The sequence below is a fragment of the Cucurbita pepo genome, chromosome 5 (genome assembly GCF_057944985.1).
Source record: "Cucurbita pepo subsp. pepo isolate OVF chromosome 5, ASM5794498v1, whole genome shotgun sequence".
In the NCBI taxonomy this organism is placed as follows: Eukaryota; Viridiplantae; Streptophyta; class Magnoliopsida; order Cucurbitales; family Cucurbitaceae; genus Cucurbita; species Cucurbita pepo.
The window spans coordinates 16,545,200-16,561,635 of record NC_141802.1 but is presented as its reverse complement, the minus strand read 5'-3'; the positions used below and the strand labels follow the sequence as shown (position 1 = coordinate 16,561,635).

The window sequence follows — 16,436 nt, the reverse complement described above, 5'->3', positions numbered from 1 at the left end:
ACGAGAAGGCTGGCACGGGTCTAATACCATTTTAAAGTCTTGAGGGGAAACCCGAAAGGAAAAGCTCAAAAAGGACAATATCTGTGGGTCTGGGCCGTTACATAAAAAGTTGATTTTTTTCAATTTATTCTAAAAAAAACTATATAATTATTTCTTTAGAATATATAAAAAAAAAACCATAATAATAATAATTAAAAAAAAAGATCATTCAAAACTATGATGTATTCTTTCCAAAAAAAAAAAAAAAAAAAAAAATGTCATACTTTATGACTTAGCCATATTAAGTATCAAAGTCCAATTTCCATTAATTTCCATTTTTTATAGGATTCTCTCTCCTCCAAAGAAGGGGAAAAATACAATTACTTAGCTGTCACTTTTAAGCGTGCCAATCACAAAACGGGAAGATATGTGCTTCCATCGAAACAACACGTGTCGTTCTCCCATTGATCCAAAGCACACAAAAAAAACCTCCGTTTTTATCTTTAAATTAAAAAATAAAATAATAAAAAAAAAGTATCTGTATCAACGGTCCAAAAATGTGAGCCAACCCGGGGGCCCACGGGCTCATGGTAGCCCAATGCTCTCTTAAACCAAATCCACATGCCTGTCACGTGCCATTATTTCCAACCTTCTCCACACGTGTTTATTCCTCGCACGTGTACTCCATTTTAAATAATCTTTTGCTAAGCAAAAATGATTAAAATGATTATTTTTTTTAGTTTACTTAGAAATGCTTTATTATCTTGAAATTAGTATTAATTTAATTTAATCTTAATGGTTTTTTCAAATAAATTTAATAAGCATTAATTTTTTTTTAATACAATAATAATTTTAAAAAAATTAGGAATAGACTTTTAAAATGATAATTTGAACTAATTATGCTATAATATATCATATTAATTAAATAAAAAATTAAAACAAAAAATTAAATTAGTTTCATTTAATTGAATAATCTCAATTTATTATTAATTTTAATTTTATTATTTATTCTCTAATAATTTTTTAAAATATATAGAATTATAAATTTTAAGTTAATATTTAAAAATAAATAAATAAAGAATTGAATAAATAACATTGATTTATTAATAAATGCGAAGAATATATAATGGCCTTTAAATAAAAATTGAATGCGTTTCCCATTTACTCATTTTCTCGGGAAAATGTAGGAGAGAAAATTCGGGAAAGAAGATAGAGAGAGAGAGAGAAAGAAAGAAAGGGGGAACAGTTCGATTGGATTTTCACGAATTTTATAGCTGAATGAGAGGAGGAAAATTAGTGAGATAATTACATTTCATTTTAATCTTCTTTGGTTTTACTATTAGTTACCAGATCCTCAACCTGCTCTTTCTCGTCTGGAGGTGTTTGTTTATCTGTGTGTAATTGTACGATTACCATTTATATTCTGTATAATTTTACATAAATCTACTCTACAATTTCTTCGATTACCACTCAAGGAGGACACCGGGTTGTTTGGCTGTGTTTGGTGATTAGGATTCTTATCATCAGTTGCTACCGATCGTGTTGCTCATGGCGGCCAAGAGGAAGGAACGGGCTTTCGACGTGCTATACGATGATGTGGAGCCGGTTTTTGAGTCGGAGGCATGCAATCGTTTTCAATTTTGGGTTCTCTTTTTGGTTTTTGATTTGGGTTGTTTTGATTCTTGTTCTTTTTGGGAGTTTCATTGGATTTTTGTTTGGTCTTTTTTGGGTTTGGAACGGATTGGTTGCTTGCTTTCTTCAATTTTTGCGATAATAGTCTGTCTGGGTGCTATGGGATTGGCTTTTTTGTGTGTGTGCTTTCAGAATTAGGGTTCTTTTTGGCCAACTGAATGTTTCTCGTTTTCTTTTTCTGGGTTTGTACGTCTCTGTGTCTGCTGGATATTTTGCAGTTATTGTTGTATAATTCTTTTTGCTGCGCTTTTAAGAGAGGTTATTGCTTGCTTTCACTGGTATCCGTGCAATGGTGTCGATTCCAGTTTCTTTGTGCGGTGGTTTTTTTTTTTTTTTTTTTTTTTTTTTTTTGGCTTCTGAATGTAGGAGGATGGTTATTAATGTCGTTTCTGCTTGCTTTTTAGATTACACCAGATCTAAGACAAAGTTGTCGCACACAAGGGTCTATTGAGAAGGCTGACAATGAAATTCAGAGACATATGGTGAGATAACCGGGTAATTTGCATTATATGGTACTTAATTAATATAAATTTCTTTTGCCAGTGCATATCTTAATCTCTAATGGCATAGTACCCTTTTAAGTTTTATTTTTATTGTGGAAAATGTAGAACATTCCAATGGTATTGAATATCAACTATTTATAGAAAGTCGATGTTATAGCTTAGCCACTAAGTTCACATTTTGGGTATTTAATTCCTTGGTATACTGGATTTTGGTGATTTGTTATATTGATTTTCATTTCCCATTCTAGCAATGTGGTAGGGTGATTGGCTGTATATTTGTTTAGTTCGACAGTTGCTAAAAAAGAAAGGAAACGAGTGTGTTCTATATAGCTAATCTTACTTCATCTTTTTAGGTATCACCTCAGTCAAGTAAAAACTTTACCAACTGCTTCATGAATCAGCCAGTTCATATGAGAGGCGAGTCTGGAACTTGTAATGTGTGCTCTGCACCTTGTTCATCTTGTATGCATCTTCAACGAGCACACACAGTTTCAAAGACTGAAGAATTTTCTGATGAAACCAGTCATGTTAACTCTACAAGTCAGTATTCTGCTAATGGTGCTGATGCTATATCCTCCGTGAAGAGTAGAGCATGTGCAAGCTCTCTACTTAGTGTTAACTCTGGTCACGATTCCTTTTCTGAAAATGCTGATAGTACGGCAACTATAAGGTCATCTAATTGGGATGACACTTCAATAGACATTGACATGCGTAAACAGTTATATAGTGGAATAGTTGCAGAGGGACATATTGCTTCTGAGTCATCCGTTCAAACCGTTTTGGAGAAGCATGAGAGTATCGGTGCAGAGGGCCATGATGACAACACTTCATGCATTAGTGGATCTAGTAATGCAAATATGGCAGTGGTTTCTCACCAGAAGATTATGGACAATAAAAAATTATCACATGGTTCTGCTTCAGTGGGTAGTTTATGTCGAGAAGGATCAGACAAGGTAGTATTTTCCTCCAAATTAGCTTTTTCAGAGATTCCTGCTTCTAAAGAGGTTCACAACAGGTCTACGGACGAACGTGCTCTACACTCTCTTTCTCCAAGTGGTAAACCATTATCTGAAATGGGTTTTGAACAGAATCCATCCACTTGTGTGAAGGAAGAACCATTAGAATCATCTATGGTGCATAATGACTCTTTGACTAGAGAAGCCGTTAGTGTTCCACCTCATGGGGAAAAATCTGTTACCAACACATGCAACAAGGTTTGTGATGATTCCAAGGTTCCTTCACAAATTTTACTAAAGTCAGAAAAAGAGATTCATGATGATAAAAGTGAGCCTCCTGATGGAGACGTGAAAAATCAGTATGAAGATGAGCAAGATGAAAATTTCAAGGACTTGTCTGGGAAATCTGATGTGAAGGAGCCCTATTTGCAGTCTGCATCTGGATCAGAGAGTGATGAATCGGATATTGTAGAGCATGATGTGAGTCGGATTAAATTCTTTATTATCAAGCAGCCCCTTTTATTTCCTCTATGGAACTTGCAACTCTACAATTCTTTTCCTTTTATCTTTCATCTATTCTAGCCTTTGGTTGGTTCATTTCACAATGTATGGGTCAGTTGGTAATAAATGTTTTTCATGTAGTATTGGTCCCTAGGATTATGATTTAGAGTCGAGATATGATTGGATTCTGGTTCAAGTCTTCTGAGTCGAAATATACATGGAGAAAATTGATACTACATTATTCCTGATTGATTGTGTTTTATAGTTTCTGTCTGAATTACCTCTCCTTTTGGTTTGCTTTTTCTCTGGTTCTTGCCTCGAAGGTTAATTGGTGACCCCATATAAGTAAACACTGGATCGGGTTAGTAACTTAGTCGATGTCATCATGTGACCGAGCCTGTAACATATTAGGATAGATTTGTACAGGGAAAGGCTGCTTGTGCAAGTGCTGTTGGAATTCTCTCTCTCACGGTGTTTCTTACCATTACTTGTGTATTATTGAGAAGTTTTACTGCACTTTTATTTGCTTTACCTTAAGTGTTTTAGTTTGATTTTGAACTCTGGCTGTTCTCTTACTTCCATTGGTAATCAGGTCAAAGTTTGTGATATTTGTGGTGATGCTGGTCGTGAGGATTTACTTGCTATATGTAGTAGGTGCACTGATGGTGCAGAACACACGTAAGGACGTGGCCCTTTCATTTCAATTATACTTTGGCATACTTTTGTATCATTAATTGCTTTTACTCTTGTAAAACCAAAGATGAAGTGTACTAACAACTCCTTTGTATCAGCTATTGCATGCGAGAAAGGCTTGATAAAGTTCCTGAAGGTGACTGGCTGTGTGAAGAATGCAAGTCTGCGGAAGAAAAGGAAATCCAGAAGCAAGGTGACCTTGTAATTTATGTTTATGGAGCTGTAGTAACTAAGAAGAAAAGGGAACATAGAATTTGCCCATGTTTTTGGAGCATATTATGATCTCATAGTGCAATTAATTTTCAGATGTTGAAGGGAATGGCAACCTTTCCTATAAAAAAAAAGATGAAGGGAGAAGGACAAACGTCATCAGTCCAAGTACCCAAGTTTCTGGTAAGAGAAATGCTGAAAATTAGATGTCAATTTTAAGGACATTTTCGTTAACAACTTTTATTTTATTGCCACACTGAATGCTTAGATGCTGAGGGAAAAAGAGTAAGCAGAGATAGCTCAAGTATGAGAAACTTTGGCAAGAAGAACGTAGAAAATGTTGATGTATCTGTAGCTGCAAAAAGACAGGTCCTTGAAACTAACAAAGGTTCAACAAAAGCATCCAGCCCTGGCAGGAGTATTGGATTATCCCGTGATTTTTCATCAAAAAGCTTAGATAAAGGGAAACTGACTTTTTCTCAACCAAAGAGTTTGGGTGATCAATGTAGTAGTGATCTTTCAGAAATGGCTCGCTCACCATCTGTTGGTTCAAGACTTCAGACACTCAAGGGTAAATAAGCAACCGTATATGGCCGTTTTTTAGTTTCAACATTTTTACCTCATGTTTGTGCAGATTGTTTATTGTTTATGCATTTGCCTATTGGTTTCAACATACAGGTTCTCTTTTAAAGTCTAATTCATTCAACACCTTAAATTCCAAACCGAAGGTCAAACTTGTTGATGAGTTTATACCCCAAAAGCCAAGGGGTGCTAGAGAACATACCTTCCTTGAAGTCAAGGAGGGGCCTGCCAGAGCTTTAGGAAAATCTCAATCATTTAAAACTCCAAATTCTGGACGTGTAGTCATGGGTGAATCAAAAGTTAAAATGTTACCGTCTAAGTTTCCTCATGGCCAGGATCCTAAAGGTATAAAACAAGTGAAGGACAGGAGTATATTAGAAAGGAAAAATCCACCAAAAGTAGATCGTTCCTGGATTAGTTCAGTTACAACAAGTTCTGTTTCAACATCTAAGGTTGATCAAAAGCTCTCATTGCGTGATGAAACCAATTTGTCATCTGTAAGCAACAATCGAGATCAAAAAGTTATGCAATCTGATGGAGTCTCAAGTACTCACTCCAAATTGAGAAGCAGTCTAGTTCATAAGGGTGTAGATAATCCACTCAGTCCAGGTATGATGTTTCTGATGGCTGGATAGAATTAATATCATATTTGCTTCTTTGGGCCTGATGCTCTTACTCACTAATTTCTAGTTTTGTAAGTTTTACAGGCATGTTTTTCGCTAATGGCATTAGTTAATATTTTCATTTGTTTTTACAGTTAGGGCCCTATCCACTAATGGAATTTGCAGTTCTTCTGTTGATCAAAAGATAAATCATGTTAGCCCCAAGGATGAGCCATTATCCAGTTCCTTAACTGTTGAGAGGCCGTCTTATAGTGATAATGGAAGGTCACGTGAAATGATAGGACAAGATGAGAAGAATAGGGAGAGTTCTGCAAATTTATTGAAGCCTACTGTTGCTACTAGTCCAAAAAGTGGTCAGTGTCAAAAATGTAAAGGAACTGAACATGCTACAGATTCTTGTATTAGTGGTAGTCCTTATGTTGCTGATAATAATACAAGTAGCTCTAGAGAGGAGACCTGTGAGGAGAACAAGTTGAAGGCCGCAATTCAAGCAGCATTGCTTAGAAGACCTGAAATATATAAAAGGAGAAAATTTAGTGACCAATCTGATGAAGTTTCCTCATCAAGCACGGTTTCAAATAGTGATACAGTGCATCAAGATCAATTTCCATTTTCAAACAAGTTAAAAAACGAGATTTCTGCTGAAAGAGCATACGAAGGGAAGGCAACTGTCACTAGTTCTGCTACTAGCTTTCATAGGCAACCAGCTGCAAATATTTCTAAGCCACCTGTCGTGCTCAATCTTGAGGCTCCTGTTCCTTCAAAATTGGAGGATACAGTTTCAACTACCATTCCTGGGGAAAAGGTTAGGATGAAAGAGTTGTTGGGTCGTGGTTCAACAACCTCACTTTTGCTGAAGATGTCAGTGATACCGGAGTATGAATATATATGGCAGTAAGATTCTCATTTGAGTTTCCTCATTGATTTTGGTTGATTTGTTTCAGTCTCTTTCTTTAAAAGCATACTACTATAGATTTTATCATCTACTGCGAATCATTGAAACTACCTTTTGTTGTTTTCTTGAAGGGGTGGTTTTGAGTTGCATAGGGGTGGGAAACTTCCAGATTTTTGTGATGGAATTCAGGCTCATCTGTCAACTTGTGCATCATCAAAAGTTATTGAAGTGGCAAACAGACTTCCCCACAATATTTCTTTGAAAGAAGTACCTCGCTTGAGCACATGGCCCTCCCAATTTCATGACTGTGGTGTCAAAGAAGATAATATTGCTCTGTACTTCTTTGCAAGCGATATTCACAGGTGTCACTTTCAACATTTTCCATTCATAATCTTTCCTTTGGCTTTCATGCAAGTCTCTGATCTTTCTTTTGACCGTATTTTTTGTGATTCTAGTTATGAGAGAAATTACAGAAATGTACTGGATCATATGATCAAGAATGATTTAGCACTCAAAGGAAACCTTGATGGTGTCGAGCTCTTGATATTCCCTTCAAATCAGCTCCCTGAAAATTCACAACGTAAGAATTCATTGAGTTCTTTATCATTTCAAAATAAGTGGCTACTTATCAAATTGGTATTTGAAATTGTGTGTCAGATTGTCCCCAAGTTGTCCTTCTTACATGATGTTTGAAGATATCTAGAAAAGGTCTTCTACTTATTATATGAATCCTCATAGATGTGTATAAATTAGAGAGGGAATGTTTGGTTTATTATTTTGTGTATTATGTTTTCTTCAATTGCTTTTGGGTGACATTTTGTTTATCTTTAACATCTCATGGTGTGCCTTCTTCCTCCTATGGAGCCTTCTTGTTCAATGCCCAGGTTTATACAGAGTGAGAACTTTAAGGTGTAGGTCTGTTTTTGTATTTTATAATTTGGGAAAAATAGGAGTTGATGTAGTGCTGTGTAAGTTTGATACCTAAACCAGCTTTTTTATGATTAGAGAACAGAAAAAGACGCTACAGGATAGAATATGGTAACCTAAGAAGAATATGGTATCTTGAGCAAATCGGAGACTTCCTCCCAATCACATTCTGTTTCATTTCAGGTTTGATAGTTCCTCTCTATCCATATTTCCCAAGCCGAAGCCTCTATTGCATTGATCATTAAATCCCCACCTTCCCCCTGCACCCGAGTGGCTAGGGCATTTTCCATTTGAATCATTTTAAGTGAATATGGGCAAGTAAAACTCAACTCTAATGAACAGGACATTAATTTGACGAGACGATTTGGATTGGAAGATTGGTTAGGACATTTTACCTTTGTTTTTGTTTTTGTTTTTGTTTTTTTTTTTATATAAGAAAACCGAGCTTTCTCAATGAGCTTTTTCAATAAAAGAATGTACAAAGGTAAACAAAAAGCGAGCTCACCAAAGGAGACCATTGGATTGAACATGGCCTTATTCTTCTTCTTTTGTCCTTCAACTTTATAATCTTTCTTTGGTTAAATTTGTCAGTATTGCCTTTGTGCTTTACTTTGGGGAGATTTCATAACTTTCAGGATGCAAGAATCTTGATCCAAGGGAGATTATTAATATGCTCTTCCTTCTCTTTCTTATCATGGACTTTGCCTTTTTATGGACATAAGAATAGATGTTTGTCTCTTGAGTCCTTAGGAACTTTCTCATGTAATTGTTTTTCTGTCACTTTCGAGCTTCCCTCACTCACTTTTTTACCCCTTTCTTTGTCAGGCTTTGAAGTTCAAAATCCGTAAGAATAGGGTAGATATTTCTTTTAGCTTGTTATTATGCTAGTATTGACATCATCAACTTCATCGAGAGGTCTTCTCTCTGTAATTATTGGACCATAGTGGTGTATCATCTATGTGAAAGCAGGTCTAGAAGAGTTTGCATCTCATTCTTTCGAGTTCTCTTTCATTGAGATGTCTGGAGGAGCTTTTCCCAGATTATTTGGTTGTTACTGAAGTCCTCGGGCACTTTTTTGGTGATAAACCCTAAACCCTTCCCTGCTCCCTCAAAACAAGAATTCTTAATCCTTAAATTAACTAGAGGCTTCTAACCCTTTAGAATTTTTATAATGATTGTATATTTGGTTCTCGAGGCTCTTTTATTCATTTTTTGCCTTTGTTTCTGTATGTCTTCCTTGCTCTCTCATTCATTTTAATACAAGTTTGATTTTGTTTTAAGAAAAATGTTGCAGAGTATCTATATCTATATCTATCTATATATATTTTATCATGAGTATTTAAACCACACACAACCTGACTAACTTCATGTATCAATCAATTTGATTGTATCACATTTAGGAATAACTTATTAACATCCTAGGTGGTCAGTGGTCACCCTGAAGTTTGAACAATTTCTCTTCCATAAACTTCTCCTTTTCTTTTTCCTTGAAAAGAGACAATTTCATTGATATTATGAACCAGAGGGGAAGGACCCCAATCCAAGCGAGGTATAAAAAAGTTCTTCAACCAGATAATGAAGAGGATAAGTTATAAATTTAATGTTGAAATATGGAAGAATATTTGCACCAAGAAGCCGTAGTGCAGACTGCAGCATCAATTTTTATTCTTTCTATAAAATATAGCAAAAAGAACTTTCTTAACTTGCTTCAATCATCAGGAGGTCAAACCACTATGGTTCTATTGCGTAAATATTCAAGAATTCTTGGGAAAAATAACCCTTTTGGTTCTGGAATCTTGAGTTTAGTATCCTTTTGGTTTCTAAGTTTCTAAATCATATACTTCCCCACTATGGTTCCAGTGAGGCTTCCTTTTAGTTCCTGAGTTAACAAGACCATTAGTTACCTAAAAAAAATACTAATTATGATGCTGATGTGGCAGAAAAGAAAAAAAAAATCTCTCTATTATTGAGAATGTGTGAGAATGTGTATTATTTACCAAAAACGTATACAATGTAACCCGCCTTAGAGTGGAACACAGACAATATACATATGGATAAATTTTGATTAGCTGAAACTGCACTAACACAATGGCAGAGAAGCAAGTCGTTTGGATTTAAGATAACAGGGAGTAGGAGGTCTGAAGTCAGAGATTGAAAGCCATAGGAATATGGTCAGGTGGGAAATGGAGAGAAGAATTGCCGAAGGAAAGTCCTAATGGAGTTCTCTGAAATGTATTCACTTAGCACAGTGCAGTTATGACTCTGGTGAAAATGCAGCAAACAGCAATGCGCATAGGAAGCACCTTGATGAAGAGTAGATGAAGTAAGGAGGCTGAGAGAAGAGGAGAAACCCTAGAAACATCTATCTATTCTTCTTCTCTAGAATTTGAAATTGGAAAAGCAGAGAGCAAGTAAGTGGGTCTGAAAGGGTTTCTTACACCGAATTAGCGAGCCTCTTCTTGAGGTGATGGAACCTTTTACTGCTAGTCAAGTACAATATCTTGAAATGTGAGGCAAAGCTGAGTTTTTGAAATTCCACCTAGCATCACTCCTAGGTTACTTGTAGGTCAATCTCTTTTCTTGCCATTCCACATTTGAGCAATTGTCAGATGGCCAAAATCCTTAATAGAGTGAAGTAACAAAACTAGTTTTAGTGGAGTTGAACTGATCCTTAATTTGAAAACGTTTAGAAAAAGGTAACGTCAATTGTAATATAAAATGAAGATGATCATTATATAATATAGCTTAACATTATTATCTCTAGAAAGCTCACCGTATATACAAACCAGCTTAACTCGATTTGATCTATATGGTCCATGGTTTATAATTCTATTTGGAATGTTTAAAACAATGAAAGGATGGAGTTGTATTTTACTGGTTTCTTTATTTTCCTAGTATTGTCTTAGATGCACACTTCATGTTTTGGTAGTTATCTATGTGTATACTTCTACTTGGTTGTTTAGAAATTATCGTTTTCGTTGCATGTTTGTAATTTTTGAACTTCTTTGTATGAGCTTGTATATTGATAATATGTTTCAATCTCTCTCTCCTTATGCCCCCTCTTCCTGCAGATTGGAATATGCTGTTTTTCCTATGGGGTGTGTTTAGGGGGAAGAAAGTAAATTGTTCAGATGCATTGAAGACTTCAAATATCCATAGTACAGAAGCCGTGCCTTTAGACAAGAACTTCCCTGATACGACAGCAACAAAGACTGATGATGTTTGTTTGGCCAAGTATGTAGATGAAGAAATATTTGCTTGTAATAGTCCCAAATCAGGCAAAGCATCCAGTTTGGCCGGCCAAACTTCTGACGCAACTCGCGCTGATGGTCACAAATGTGAAACTTCTGTTCACCAGACACAATTAAATTCCCTAGAAAATTCAGGCCATCAGGTTGATCAGTTCGTCGTACCAAAAGCATCGCCATTGTTATCTACTAGTATGGAATTTTGTCAAGGATCCGCTAGCTCTGCCCCCATGGTAATGTTTCTTTTTGGATATTTTTTCATATAGCTTTGTGCAAGTGAAATGTTTCTCTCTCTCAAGTATATGGATAGTCATGCACACACAAACTTAGCATAGCAGTCAACAATCATGCAATGATGCCACACACCTGCTATGGTCGTCATTACCCTTGTCTCCCTTCCTTTTTTCTGTTTAACTATTGTTCTTGATGATATTTTTAATCTACAATCATTACCAATGCTTGCATACACACACGTAGGCTGTTGAATTTGTCAATTGGATGTTCTTCTTAAATGCATGACTACCAACTTACTTTTTATTACACTTTTAGTCATGGAGTTTTTCTGTATTGCATCTATTTGGACATCAGTAGGTTGAAAAAATGGACATTTAGCCTCGAGTTTGTAGAAGTAGCTTAAAGTAGTCCATTTCGTTAATGTGTCACCTACAGTAACATATAGTTTATTTTAAATATATATATATATACACACACACACACACTACTTGTAGAGCTAATGCTTGGTTGCCACGGTAATAGTTAGTTGATTAGGATATTATTTTTAGTCTTGTCTTATAATATTAATTATGCCGATGTTACAAAAAAATATCTATTAATTGTATATGTTATTACGGCTTACCAGTCAGGCATTTCTATTATTTCAATTGAATTCGATTGTTACTTTATTAAAGAAAATTTAATATTAATTACAAAAGTCCAAAGTAAACAAACAGAAACCTCCCAAAATTAATCAGGTTCCTCCAAGGAGTTTTCTGACAACCAGATTTTCATTTGTTAAGAAACCAATACGTTGGTTTCTCTATTTAATGATTTGGTACCACTTTTCTTCTCTTTAGAACTTCCTAATCCATCTTGTGAGCTACGGATCTTTCATCTTTCGTCTTTTTTACATTCCTTTCACCTAAACCACCAATTTCAACTTGCAACAAAGTTGTTTCCCAGTTCACTAAATGGCTCAATGGTGTTTCCTTCCCATACAAAGGATCGCATCTTCCTCTTCCTGTTTTGAGCAATCTCTCTTGGTGTAGGAAAATCGGCATCATCTAGGCTGCTAGGCTGGAAATTCTGGCATGGTTCAAAATTGGTTTGGACAAGCATAACCTTTTCCATAACTCCCATCTTCTTAGCATCCTTCCCTCTACTTCCTTCTAGGTTTTCTCTCATGAGGTACACCTAAATATGTAGGATAAAGGAATTTTGCAAGCTTCACATCCCCTTTCTTCAACAACTTTTTGACTCTGTCAAAAGGATCGAGGATATATTGATGGCAAATTGAAAATGAAATAAAATGAGCTTTTTCTTCACCTTGAACCTCTTGAGGTTACGTTTCTCAATTGCCCAATTGATCATTTGACACGGCCCCTGCTAACACAAAAAGGAAGGGTGATAAATGACAAAGGATCTTCTTTCCTTCCTCAAGACCCTAGATGCTCAAATCACCCTCTAGGCTTCTCGTTTATGAAACCCGAGAATCTGGTATTCATTGTCTATCCTCTTATGCATTTAAAGCCATCTACTCATGAATCCATACCTTTTCATCACTGCCAACAGAAAACTCCCAATTGACCATATTACGTCTTTTCCCAAATCAATCTCTATGGAATCACCCTCAATTCTTATAAAATCTTCTATTGCCTTATCAGAACTTGAGATTGGATGTAAAATCTAGTTCCCCTTGACAAAAGGTCATTTAGAAATCAGAAATACTACAGAAAGCACCATTTCATTGTCTTTGCAAATTGGAAGCATTTTATGCTTAGTTGTTATCAAACTGATAGGATGAGATTTTCCGACTGGTCTTTCATTGGGATTTAAATGAAGTTTTCTTTAATACAAGAGTTGAGCTATCACATCCCCCCCGAAAAAAAAAAAAAAAAGTCCTGGAACATCTCTAAGAAAGCATATTTAAACATGTTTTAGAATTTTCTAAGGCAATCACCCAAACATCCATCTGGACCTGGAACTTTAGAGTTCCCAAGTGCCTGCACTGAAGTACAAGTGAACAATCCTGCTTCTTTGAACCCAGTATATACTGCTTGTGAAAGCTTTGATTATATTGTCTTTCTCCAACTGCATCATTAGATTACTTTCCTTTTTTGGCAAATCTTACACGTTTCTCTTTAATATCCAGGTCCACGGTGCTGCTTTACCACCCTTTTATCCCCTAGATTCTCAACTGCTTTGCTTTAACATCTAATATTCTCCTTCACAAGTTTGAATGTTTTCAATAATTTGAAGCCAAAGCCTTTCATTTTCCCCACACCATTTCACCAATCCTTACAAGTACAGGCTAAAATTAGGATAGTGAATTCCCCCTGTCCCAAAATGAAATGGACAAAATTTTCATTTTATCTTTAAATTTCGAGTAGCAAGGTGAGTGATTGGAAAACTCCCACTTTTGTTTATCTATGAATTATTTTTATTTTTTCCTGTGTGGTTAATTTTTTTTTTAGTTTGTAAATTAATAATTTTGGGTTTAATTAATGATTTTTTTCACAAAAGCAACAAGAATATATGAAAGTTCTCTCTTTTAGTAATTTTTTGTTTTGTTTTTGCAGAATCTTTATTTTTATAATGTTGATATAATTGATATTATGTGCCATTTCCATTTTGTTACTTGTGGTGTTGGAAACTAACAGTAGATATTATTTTGAACTATTTCATGGAACTGAGTCGAGATTAAAATTTTTGGGACTTGCCTCTCTAAATTTTTATGAGTCTTTTGTTGTATAATGATTAACGTGGGATGTTTGTCTTTTGCTCATGTGTCAAGTTTTCTAATTCGTTGTTAGTATTTATAAATTACCTTATGTTTCACCCGTTCTTCATTTTATAATCCTAGTTCCTCCTAACAGATTAGATCGCTATTTTCCATGTTGTTGTTTTGTTTCTTTTGACTAGACCTTGGTTTAGCCTGCCAGAACCAGCAAACTGTGAAGGCTTTCTAGCAGAAGTTTTGGAGGTGCTTGGATGAACTGAAAATCTAATGTGATCCTAAGTTTGCCCATCAGTTATGTGGGTGAATTGATTGATGATTAGGTGGGCTTATTTCGGAGATGAATACAATGTGGATTAGAATGTGTTTTATTGTTGTCCATTGGATATCTGGCTACAACTTGTTGTGAATTGGAATCTCTTTTCTGATTGTAGAAAATATAACTGAATACTGGATTATTTTTTTTTCGTTCCCTTTCCTCCAGCCTATTCCTGGTATCACTATTCCTTTTTATTTCTTTGTCATTTCCTTTTTTTGTTGTTGTTGTTGTTGTTGTGCTATACATCTCTATTTCCCATTCCTTTTTTCAATTGGTGTAGTTGTTCCTTTTAGATTCTTAACACGCCTTTTCCCTTTTGATTAATAGATGCACTGATGTTCTACTATGCAGAAGGAATCTGGTCGTTCAGAGAGCATACAAGGCGAGCAATTTGAACCATCCATTCAAGTTAAAGAAATTGTAGGAGTTAGTGATACTAAGAACGTGAAGCTGGACTTCGGTGCAGCGGAAGATATGCCAACATTAATCAAGACCATTGATGACGTGAAAAAGACTAGTACTGGAGAGAAAATCTTAGATAGATTGGTTTGTGAAGGAGAGAAAGTTACACTCCAGACAGTAGAAGGGAATTCAGTCTCCGAAGGTCTTTTGAAAAGAGATTTAAATACGGAAGGAATCCATTGTCTAGACTCCCATCTCAGAAAACGCCAACATATCGAAATATTTGAGTCGAGAGCTCCAGTTTCTAGTGGTGCTAGTCAATGTACTTCTTGGGATGAGGTGGATTGTATAGTGCTGGATGAAGAGCATGTAAGCAAAAAGACGAAGACGGGCTTTGGTAACTCGTATGACAATAGTTGTAATTCAGGTGGTATAATTTCACAATCGGATGCATACGTCTCACCAAGGAATGATATTGGTCCCATGTTTCTATTTCAGAAAAAGGGAGTTGATAAAGTTTGTGATATGAATGTTATTCCAGAAGATTTTGAAACTGCTGAAAAGCACTTTTTTCCTGTGGAATCACATCAAATAGAGGATCACCACCTAGATCTTCCATCCAAACCCGAGGACCGATATCACGATGCAGTGCCGAACCTTGAGCTTGCATTGGGGGCAGAGACTAAACTACAAAAGAAGAGTATGATCCCTTTCTTTATGGATTTAGTAGATGAGAAACATAACCACTGCGAGTCCTCAGAAAAGATGATTGATGGTGAAGAAGAAGAAGAAGACGACTCTGCATCCCTAACATTGTCTTTGTCATTCCCATTCCCAGAGAAGCACCAATCGACAAAAACCGTTACGAAATCAGAACAGCTCCTACCCGATCGGCGGCATGTGAACACTTCACTGATTCTCTTCGGGGGTTTGTCAGAGAAATAGGCATATGATGTTGTAGTTACGCTCGTGTTTGTGTTGTCGAATTTGGATTCGATCGACAAAATGTATACCAGGTTAGTTGATCTTTCAAGGGCTCTCTTATGCAAGAACCCGCTTTCCCATCTGTTCATATTCCTCTCCTCAAAAGTATATACCAGTAATTATTTCACCTTGTTCTGTTTCTGGGTTATGCTGTTAGTTATTCACATCATACTTGAGCACTTTTGAGTTTAAGATCAGAATTGCGGCCGTTTGTATATATAAGTAGAATACAAACAGAAATAATATTTGCTTGTTAACAGTCGCGGGTGTCAGAGACCCATATATTCACCTTAACACTACTCTGCCTCTTTGCTGCATTAGAATCATCCTTTAGTAAGGTTTCCATCTTTTTCTAATAGATTTGACATGTCTAAGCTTTTGTTCATATGCTTTGATCATATTAAGCACCAATCTTCTCAAGTTTACTGGGAAAATATCGTGATGGGTTCGTGAAGCTTCGAATTTAATACAATTCATGGTAAGGGTAGATCGTCTAGATCACCGACCGTAATCTCTCTCTATTTCCATGATTTAGAAGCTTATATTTGAATCATAAGCTTTATTCATATTTGAGTTTGAGGATAACCATTCTATTTATTTAAGAGTATTTACCTTTTTAAAAAATCGTACATGGTCGAGCAAAATTTGAATAAACACTTTTCAAATCGTTAAGCTAGATGTTATTAAAGCCTATTAGTAAGACTTTTACGATTTGTAAAGTTTATTAATAAGAAAGTTGTGCAAAACATTCTTCAAAGTTGAAGAACTTATGAAGTCTCGTTTTTGTAGTAGGCCAATTTGTTAACATCCCCCGAGCTGTTTTTTATTAACATAATGACACCGAGCCCTTGTTGCAGTCCGGGCTACTGAATCCGCTGCTTTATTTTTGGTACCAATAATTAAGAATTGTTTGCCCCTACTTAACTAAATCACAAATTTTTGATAAAAAACGAGTGCAAAATTCTCAAT

General features: G+C 35.7%; 1 protein-coding gene across 1 annotated transcript; it reads left to right on the top strand.

Moving 5' to 3' along the window:
• Positions 1 to 2,075: 2,075 nt before the first annotated feature.
• Positions 2,076 to 15,766, top strand: LOC111795829 (protein PARALOG OF AIPP2). The gene is given in 13 exon segments (XM_087123810.1): positions 2,076 to 2,153; positions 2,528 to 3,610; positions 4,224 to 4,309; positions 4,423 to 4,517; positions 4,631 to 4,717; positions 4,803 to 5,105; positions 5,213 to 5,725; positions 5,874 to 6,633; positions 6,766 to 6,996; positions 7,090 to 7,214; positions 10,633 to 11,042; positions 14,433 to 15,311; positions 15,313 to 15,766. Coding segments are annotated over 13 exon segments (4,650 nt in total). The 5' UTR covers positions 2,076 to 2,150; the 3' UTR covers positions 15,388 to 15,766.
• The last annotated feature ends 670 nt before the right edge of the window (positions 15,767 to 16,436 follow it).